Source organism: Sciurus vulgaris (genome assembly GCF_902686455.1).
Source record: "Sciurus vulgaris genome assembly, chromosome: 3".
Classification (NCBI taxonomy): domain Eukaryota; kingdom Metazoa; phylum Chordata; class Mammalia; order Rodentia; family Sciuridae; genus Sciurus; species Sciurus vulgaris.
In genome coordinates, this window is record NC_136463.1 from 43873575 (window position 1) to 43882720 (window position 9146).

Genomic DNA, 9146 nt, shown 5'->3' on the forward strand with positions numbered 1-9146 from the left:
ACAGGAGGGGGAGAGAGTAAACAGACATCTGCAGGGGGGCCTATCAGGAAGCGGGGTGGGCTGAGGCAGGCTGGGGCCAACTGGGGGTGCCAGGGGCCCATAGGTCCAGCTGGCCGTTAGTGGAGTGGGATCCAGGGAGCATTTGGAGCCAGAGCCAGGAGGGAGTTGACTGTCTGGTCTGCAGTGTTCTGCCGACAGGCCTAATGAGACCCAGGTGGTCCCCTGGCCCCTGGTAGTGTAAGCTGATACTGGTCGTGTGTGGAGGGGGATGGTTCTGCAGCTTTGGGAGGCGGGACTGGGGTGTTTGGCCAGGGGCCCAGCACATAACTCTAGGCAGCTGCAGTCTGGGACACAGACACCAGCAGCTCTGAGCCGAACTGACAGCATGAAGGTACTGGGACCAGGGTGGGGAGCTTGTGGCATCGGAGGGACCAAAGTCACTTGCCAGAGGTGGGACTGTGAAGGCATAGGGGTCTCTCTCGCAAGAAACTCTTAAGCTCAAAAAGAAACTCTTAAGCTCAAAGGGTAAAGAGGCTCTCCCAGAGAGTAGGGTTGCTTAGGAAGAGAAAGAGGGTCCATAGGACGGGGAAGGGTTTTAGGCAAGTGGTGGCATGTGCAAATGTAAAGAGAACAGTGGGAGGCTGGGGCTGGGACCAAAGCTGAGCTGATTCTGTTTCCTGCCACCAGGCCCTCCTGGCCCTCCCGCTGTTGCTGCTTCTCTCCACACCTCCCTGCGCCCCCCAGGCCTCTGGTATCCGGGGAGATGGTAAGTAGGCCCCCAGTCACAGATGCAGCACCATGGTCAATAGACCGGGCTAGAAGAGGGTGTTCTGAAAGCCAGGCCTCAGGGTTGAAGCCCAGGTCTGCAAGGTTGTTTCTTTATCCACAGAGTTGGCAGGTAGACGAAACGATCTTCATGCAGTCCTCCTCAAACAAATCTCATGATTTCCCATAATCAAGCCCCCTGGCCCCAGGGACTGAGACAAACTGTGGGTGCTATGGTATTCTTTATGCTGTAAACCTCTCTCCTCACTGTTCCCACACTCTTACCCCTAGCTTTGGAGAAGTCTTGCCTTCAGCAGCCCCTGGACTGTGATGACATCTATGCCCAGGGCTACCAGACAGATGGTGTGTACCTCATCTACCCATCAGGCCCCAGCGTGCCCGTGCCTGTCTTCTGTGACATGACCACTGAGGGTGGCAAGTGGACGGTGAGTGGGTGGTTTCAGTTGTATGACCATGAGCCTCACCTGTAAGCCTCAGTTTCTTCATCTTTAAAATGGGGATGATGATACCCAAGACACAGATTCTGAGTAGCTGTCACTAAGTCACTTAGTCATTAAATCACTAATTGCTTAAGATGCATTAATGCATGTGACCCTTATAATATTCTTTGTAGGTGTTTTTCTAGATGAGGAACTGAAGCCCAGAGGTGAAGTTACTTGCCCCAGCTCACACAGCCAGTACCAGGACTCACACCCACACACTTGAACTCTAGAACACCCCCCCCCCCATTGTTTTATTTATTTAGGCAGTGCTGGGGATTGAATCCACACATCCCACATTAGGCAAGCACTGTATCACTGAGCTACACCCCCAGCCCTGATCACCTTTCCTGAACCTCTTTCCTCACTCCTGTGGGACTGCATGAAGAGTTCAAGTAGGTGCCAGTGCACAGCAGCAACTCAGAGGAGCCTGGTGGTAGTGGACACCTTGTTTTAGCAACCTTTCCAACCCTCACTCAGTCCTTTAATGAACTAGCCTCAGCACTGCAGGGTCTACACCTGGGTAGGCTGGGTGGGGCAAGGCCCCTATCCATTGGATGCTCAATCATTCCCCTTCCCTGTCCTCTCGGCGCCAGGTTTTCCAGAAGAGATTCAATGGCTCAGTGAGTTTCTTCCGGGGCTGGAATGACTACAAGTTGGGCTTTGGCCGTGCAGACGGGGAGTACTGGCTGGGTAAGGAATGGGCCTGACAGGAGGGGGGTGCTGCTACACAATCAGGTCCTTGCTAACCAGCTCCCTTCCGACCACAGGGCTGCAGAACCTGCACCTCCTGACCCTGAAGCAAAAGTATGAGCTGCGAGTAGACTTAGAGGACTTTGAGAACAACACGGCCTATGCCAAGTATGTCGACTTCTCCATCTCTCCAAATGCGGTCAGCGCTGAGGAGGATGGCTACACCCTCTACGTGGCGGGCTTTGAGGATGGTGGTGCAGGTATTCCCTCCTGGAAACTTTAGCAGGGACTGTGGGGGGAGAAGGTTGGGCTGGCCCCCTCCAGGGCCCTCCTTCAGCCCTCCCGGGCTTGGAAGAGCCACAGCTGGCTCCAAACCAACTCCAACCAGCTTGTGCTTCAGCCGCCCTGGCCCTGCTCCAGGCAACCCTGTGGAGGAGCAGCTGTTTCTCTTCGCTGCAGAGGCCCATCTACCCAACATTTGGCTCAGAGAGGGTGCCCCCATCCCACCAAGATGCCACGTAACGTCCCTCAATGTTGTCACCCTCTCCCTGCCAACACACAGCTCAGCTCTCTGCCTCAACGGCCCCATCCTTCCTCCCCTCTGCCAGGTGACTCCCTGTCCTACCATAGTGGCCAGAAGTTCTCCACCTTCGACCGGGACCAGGACCTCTTTGTGCAGAACTGTGCAGCCCTGTCCTCAGGAGCCTTCTGGTTCCGCAGCTGCCACTTTGCAAACCTCAATGGCTTCTACCTGGGTGGCTCCCACCTTTCGTATGCCAATGGCATCAACTGGGCCCAGTGGAAGGGCTTCTACTACTCCCTCAAGCGTACCGAGATGAAAATCCGCAGGACCTGAGGGGCTGGCCCCATCAGGCTCCATCCATTCCCTGGTCACCCCAGGTTACCATGAATACTTCCTCTACCCCCGATGTCCTACGACCCCACTATGTTGCTCTGCTGCTCCCTGACACCAGCTTCTCACAAGAGGCCTTCCGACTCTCAGTAACAGCTGATCCCTATCACACACCTAGGGTAGACATTTCTAAGCCAGGCCCTAGGAGCTCCCTTTCACCCGAGGCTATGCTACCAGCAATGCCAGGCCTTTTCTAAGGCACAGCCATCCAGCCTGGACCTGGCTGGCCTCCATGAGACTGAGCTGCCTCCACCCTGTCCCAATAGCTGAGAGCCAGGAGCCACCTCCCAGGAGTGTACTTTTGTGTTCCTTGTGTTCCACTTTAACCGGCTTCTTTACTGTGGGCCCCTGTGTCTGGGAATACTCTAGACCAAGCAGCACAGTCTGACCACCCACTGGGGTGTATGCCAGGCCATTCATGCATGACCACTGCCATACCCTAGCACCCCTACTGGCTATTTTCAGTGCCTCCCTCTCACCAACTTACTCCTCTGTGGTGAACCCCATGGACCTCCCAGCCCCACCTCACAACCATACTGCTTCTACCACCTGTCTACCCCAGCACCCCCAAAGCTCAATGCCAAAACAGTATTCACCACAGCTACTGCATGTCACCCTGAAGCAGACATGGGCAAGGTAGGCATGAAAACCAGGTCCCCCAACTGCCCCCAGGGATTAAGGTTTAACCATGTGAGGGCACAGAGAACAATCTGTGGGCCTGGGAATGGGTGGGGCATGCAAGGCTCAGTCATGGACCTAAACAAATTGGCTTTGTGCATGAAAAATATTGCTTGGATCCCCAACTGGCTCCTCCTTGTACCCCTATTGGTGGTATACTGTCCCCATCTTCAAAAATGACATCTGGAGTCAGGCATTAAAAGGAACCTTGTATTTCACAGGCCTTGTTTGATGTCCAAAAGACGGCATAATAATATTATAATAAAAATACAATACTGAAAAGGATTGCTGGGTGGAGTAGGGGGTCTCCCAATCCTGTCATGGCTCGGTGGTGGCTCAGGTGGCTGCTTAAGGCTGAAGGGTGGGTCTGAGATGAACCTACAAAATAATCCAAGCTCAGCCTCACCTGCCAGGCCCAGGGGCTGGCAGCAAGGCACAGGCTGTGGGCCTTAGGGCTCCTGGAGGTCAGGCAGGTCAGCCAGAAGCATCGGGGAGTCCATCTGAATTTCACGCTGCAGGGACTCGATGTCAGCAGGGTTCATGCCATGGCCCTCAAGCCAGTCAGCAAGCAGAGAAGCTGAGAGTGAAGCAGAATCTGCCTGGCTGCAGGGAAAGGGAATCAGGGATGGAAGAGGGAGGGGTGTAGCTAGCCTAGGCCAGCTTACACCCATCCCCATCCCACAGGTGAATTCTTCCACACCAGGTGCCCCTCCCCACAGACCCATTCCAGGAGCTGGATCCAGCCATCTTACCCATCCTGTGGCCCGTCAGCCACACCCATGTCGAAAGACTGGTTTAAGAATTCCTCCAGATCGAAGCCAACACCATAGCCAGCCCCACTGCCCTTTGGAGTGCCTGAGAACACAGGGGGCAGGGGGTCCTCCACCTGTGGGAGATGATGGCAGGTTACAAACTAGGGTGACTGAGGTGTGCAGGGCACCTGTCCTGCTGCTGCCGCCCACCCTGTTTGGATATCCCAGGGTGCCAACATAGTCTTAATAATCACCAGTGCCAGGTAGGGCCCATCTCCAGACCAGGCACTTTCTAGGAAGTATAGTATGTGTCTCCCAACAACCTCTTCATTGGCATTATGTTCCTTCTTCTAGTGAGGGGACAAGTTCAGAGACATAAAGACCCTCTGTTGCTCAGTTTTCATGGAGCAAGAACAACTTCCTGAACCCATTTTCCCTGGGCCCAGATCCAGGTGTCCCCAAGACCTGGGTCTCTCCTCTCACCTGGGACTTGGACAGCTGCTGGGTCACCAAGTTGACATCGGGCGATTCTGATGTAGAAGGCTGAGGGGCCCCCCCAGGGTCTGGAGGTGGTGGACCAGATGGGAAGTAAGGCAGAACTCCTAGAGCACTGGGGCCAGGAAGCCCAGGGGGTGGCACAAGTGACTGGGAGGCCAGAAGGCTATTAGAGGTGGCAGTCTGGAGTGGAGCAGGGATAGGGATGGGTCCTGGAGGGCCAGCAGGGTGGGAAGCAGGGCCAGGAGGTGGGCAGGGAGGCTGGGGTACAGGACCAGAGGTGGAACCTGCAGGTTGTGGAGGAGGACCAGTGGGCTGGGCTACTGGGCCAGGGGGAGGACTGGTAGGCTGGGCTGGGGATGGCCTTGGTGCTGGAGCTGGAGCAGGGGGCTGGGCCATGCGAGTCCAGCGCTCTAACAGGCTTCGATCATTGTCACTAAGCACTAGTCCAGCCAGGGGGTCGGTGGAGGGACCCCCAGAGGTCCCAGCGCCCCGCTCCTTCCGCTCCCGCTCTTGCCGCCGCTTTTCCCGCTCCTTGGCTCGCTCTTGACGCCTCCGCCGCTTCTCCTCCCGCTCTCGCTGGCGCTCCTGGGCTGTCACTGGCTTCCGTGGCTCAGGAGCCTCCAGGGGTGCACTAGGGCCATCTACAGGGAAGTTGAATAGGGAAAAGGTAAGGCCTGCAGCCCTGTTTAAGCCACAGTCCCTCAATAGCACCCCACTTCCAGCCAGTCACTGTACCCATAATGTACCTCTGAGCCGGCTCCGCAAGGACTTGAGCAGGGCAGCTTTGAGGGCTGCCTTGGTATTGTCTGAGATGGCACCCTCTTTCTTTGGTGGGGCAGGCTCACTGGCTGGTGGGGGTGGCTGCAGTGTCAGATCAATGGTGTCAGGTGCAGGGCCAGGACATGGTGGTGGGGCTGGTGGTGGTGACTCCATGGCACAGTCCCCACTGGGAGCCCAGGGACTGGGCATCTCAACATCTGGACAGCCAGGCTCACTGGCTACAGGTTGCAGGGAAGGCTGGAAGCGGATCTGTTGGCGTATGCCCTCCCTTCGTGCATGGAAGTCCTCAATCTCTGCCACAATGGCCTCCTTAATGCGTTCCCGGGTAAGGGCTTCACGGTCAAAGGCAAAGTCAAAGGGTGGGGCACAATCAGGCTCATCATCAGGATCATGGTACTTGGCCAGGAAAGGATGGCGAAGAGCAGCAGCTGCTGAGATGCGGGCACTGGGCTCAAAACGCAGCATGCGACCCAACAGTGAAAGAGCCTGGCGATCAGCACCTGGGTACACTGTCTCCCAGGGCACAGGCTGGCGTGGTGGCAGGCTCTGGATATAGGCCCGTACCCTTTCAGCCCCTACAGCCTGAATCACAGTCGGTGATGGGGTACCCAGCACCATCATAATCAGTTGAAGCTGGTGCACATAGTTTTTGCCTGGGAAGAGCTGACGCCGGGCAAGCATCTCTCCAAAGATACATCCCACAGACCAGAGGTCTATAGCCTGTGTGTACTCATGCAGGGACAGCATGAGCTCAGGGGCGCGGTACCAGCGAGTGGCCACATACTCAGTCATGAAGTATTGGTGTTCGGCAGGGGAGGTACATAGGCCACGGGCCATACCAAAGTCACCAATCTTGAGCTCACAGTTCTCATTCACCAACAGGTTAGAGGGCTTGAGGTCACGGTGGATGACCTGAGCTGAGTGCATGTACTTAAGACCCCGCAGCAGCTGGTACAGGAAGTAGCGCACATGCTCCAGTGTGAGTGGCTGTGAGGAGTGGATGATCTGGTGCAGGTCGCTCTCCATGAGGTCCAGGACAACATAGCTAAAAAGGAAAAGGTAAAACAGTCATGGGCCAGCCTACCCATACCACAGGGACAAGCCCCATCCTCACATACCCACCTGACTCTAGACAGATAATACCCTGGGACCCCAAAGTGCTGACAGCATGGTAAGGATGATGAAGCACACCAGGTTCTAGATTCTCTACCACTTTTCTATGAACTTGTTTAAATCACTTTTCTCCCCAGACCTAGTTTCCCTATAGGATAAAAGATGGGGTTCAACTATACCAGGGCTGGCGAGTAGGTTTAGTTTTGGAGATAACTCCATTATTTGGTAGTGGCTGCTTGAAGTACTATGATGAAAATTGTGAAGACTTGTCCATTTTCTATAAGAAAGTATTCTGTGATCACTTAGTGATGTCTGCTGTGGGGATAGGAAGGTGCAGGGATAGTATTAACATCTTGCGTCTGCCTTCCTATATAGATTCTATAAACAATGTCTGCAACATTTGCACTCTTTTTGAGAATAACAGCTGTCCCTCAAAATGCCCTAAAGGAGCACTGGTCTTGGAACCATGGGAATTTCTAGCCTGCCCTTCCAGAACTTTAGCAATAAGGCCCCTGCCTTCTGAAACAGTCCCAACCATGCCTCCCCATCCTATCCCACTCCTTACACAGATTTGAATTCTCCATAGGGTACAGTGGGCCTCAGGATGTCCTTGATGGCAATGATATTGTCATGTTTGAAGTGTTTGAGGATCTTCAGCTCCCTGAGGGTCCGTTTGGCATTGGTCACCACATCAAAAGCATTCGGGATCTTCTTGATGGCCACCTGCTGGCCTGAAGAGCAGGCAAAAGGCAGATACCAAAGGGTACCTTGGACTAGCTGCAGGCCCCTTTCGACACCACCCTTCTAGCATGCAAATAACAACAACTACCAAATGCTGAGTACTTACTGGGTGCCAAGAACTGTGCTAAGTACTTTACATTATCAAATTTTACCTTCACAACTATCTTATGAGGCATGAACTAATATCTCAAAGTTACAGATGAGAAAACCTGGCCCAGTAATTTGAAGGTTGTACAGTTAGTTGGTGGTAGTCTTGAGTCTAATGCCTGGGCTCATTATCTCTCCCTATACTTTCTCTTCATCTCAAATCTCACCATTCCCACCATGCAGTCTCTGGCCTAGAACACAGAACACAGCTCTAGAACACAGCTCTCTTTTAGACACCAAGGAACGCTCTCCATCTTGATCCAACCAGGGCTGTCATATTTCTAAGGAGAAATGGGCTGAAAGTATGGCAAAACCAGAGTTCCTGAAAATGGTGCCTAACTGGGATCCTGGCACCTAGTCAGTAAGTGCTGAGTTGAACAAGAATTCACAGCCCCACTTTCCTTCTGCTGACTGAGATCGGGCAGGTTTCTCACCACTTCTGGGAACCAGTTTCCACATCTGTAAGTGGCTCAGGAAGCTCACCAGTGAGGCGGCGGCGAGCAGAGGACACCACCCCGTAGGCTCCATTGCCTATGGTCTCGATGATCTCGTACTCGTCCCCCACGTCAAAGGTCACATCAAAGGAGCGGGCTTTGAGCAGGGCTAGGTTCTTGGCCGCAACAGAAGCAGCGGTATGGACGGGTTCTGCCTTCACCGGCCCGGGAGGCTCCCCAGAGCCGTCCTCGCCGTCCTCCTCCTTTAGGGGCTCGGCCATGGTGTCTGCATGGAGACGCTTGTTGAGGAGAGGCCCGTCTCCCGTCTGCCTCAGTTTCCCCTCTGTGGGATGGGGAGCAGGACCGGAAAATCTCCAAGTTCCCCAAAGCAACCGGGGCGGCAAAGGGGGCAAAAGAGAAAGGCTGGCAAGTAGCAGGCGTCCAGCACCGGAAGCTGGAACCCCGGAGCCCAGAGCCCAGGTCGGGGTCCGAGTTGGGGGAGGGTGCGCCACGGTCCAGGAAGAAAGGGAGGGGCGGGGCACTCGGGTTTCCTCGGGGCCACACTCACCCAATGGCGCCTCACCCTCACGCTTCCTCGGGACTTTTGGAGGTTCTGGGGCTCACCGACCTCCAGTCCGCAGAGGAGGGGATCTCCAAGACTCGCTCGCCGACTTGTTCAAGGGCCGCCACCACCACCCCAGCGTCGCGCGCTGCCCAGCCAGGAACCCCTGGGGTCCCGCCCCCCAAGACCACGCTCCCTCCAGTCTCTGGCCAATTGCTGAGCGGCCTCCGAGGAGGTTCCCACCCCTTCAATTTGCTACTTCCAATCCGAGTTCACCAGCTACAGAGGCCATGCCTCCACCCTTCCGCGCGCGCGCGCCCGCCGCTGTCCAGCTCGCCGGCGGGAGCCGCCCAAAGGGTGCTCGGCGTTTCGCAGGGGTGCGCTCTCCTCACCGCGCCATCCTCCAACGCATGCGCGCCGGATCCTCGGGCGCCGAGTGAATGGAGGACAACGCCCCTGCACGTGTGCGCGCGCGCTCCCGTCAATCGGCTCGACCTCCTCGAGCCAATCACAGCTTGTCCTGCAAACTCTGGTAACAGCCAGGCTCCCAGGAGGGGCTGCGAAGCCGAG

The 9146-nt window shown here is 55.6% G+C and overlaps 2 protein-coding genes across 4 annotated transcripts; one reads left to right on the forward strand and one right to left on the reverse strand.

The window, feature by feature from the left end:
* Positions 1–289: 289 nt before the first annotated feature.
* MFAP4 (microfibril associated protein 4) lies at positions 290–3767 on the forward strand. The gene is made up of 6 exons (XM_079131722.1): positions 290–391; positions 688–766; positions 1057–1211; positions 1862–1958; positions 2036–2218; positions 2567–3767. Exons 1-6 carry the CDS (start codon positions 386–388, stop codon positions 2812–2814), a joined length of 768 nt encoding a protein of 255 aa, XP_078987848.1. The 5' UTR covers positions 290–385; the 3' UTR covers positions 2815–3767.
* Positions 3746–8784, reverse strand: MAPK7 (mitogen-activated protein kinase 7). 3 transcript variants are annotated; one of them, XM_079131682.1, is made up of 7 exons: positions 8598–8784; positions 8064–8300; positions 7258–7423; positions 5546–6624; positions 4785–5440; positions 4302–4435; positions 3746–4152 (listed from the first exon to the last, which is right to left on the reverse strand). In XM_079131682.1, the coding sequence occupies exons 2-7, from the start codon at positions 8293–8295 to the stop codon at positions 3999–4001; spliced, it is 2421 nt and encodes an 806-aa protein (XP_078987808.1). In that variant the 5' UTR covers positions 8296–8300; positions 8598–8784; the 3' UTR covers positions 3746–3998. The 3 variants fall into 3 exon arrangements, with proteins under 3 accessions (XP_078987808.1, XP_078987807.1, XP_078987806.1); XM_079131681.1 differs by having other exon boundaries at positions 8064–8357; positions 8583–8784; XM_079131680.1 differs by having other exon boundaries at positions 8583–8782.
* Positions 8785–9146: the final 362 nt, after the last annotated feature.

Excerpts from the sequence above, each read along its gene's own strand:
- MFAP4 (XM_079131722.1), top strand. Across the intron at positions 767-1,056 it reads CTCTGGTATCCGGGGAGATG|CTTTGGAGAAGTCTTGCCTT; the intron begins GTAAGTAGGCCC and ends TCTTACCCCTAG. Across the intron at positions 2,219-2,566 it reads CTTTGAGGATGGTGGTGCAG|GTGACTCCCTGTCCTACCAT; the intron begins GTATTCCCTCCT and ends CCCCTCTGCCAG.
- MAPK7 (XM_079131682.1), bottom strand. The coding sequence starts at position 8,295 with ATGGCCGAGCCCCTAAAGGAGGAGGACGGCGAGGACGGCTCTGGGGAG. Across the intron at positions 4,436-4,784 it reads AGCAGCTGTCCAAGTCCCAG|GTGGAGGACCCCCTGCCCCC; the intron begins GTGAGAGGAGAG and ends CATCTCCCACAG. Across the intron at positions 4,153-4,301 it reads GCTGACGGGCCACAGGATGG|CCAGGCAGATTCTGCTTCAC; the intron begins GTAAGATGGCTG and ends CTTTCCCTGCAG.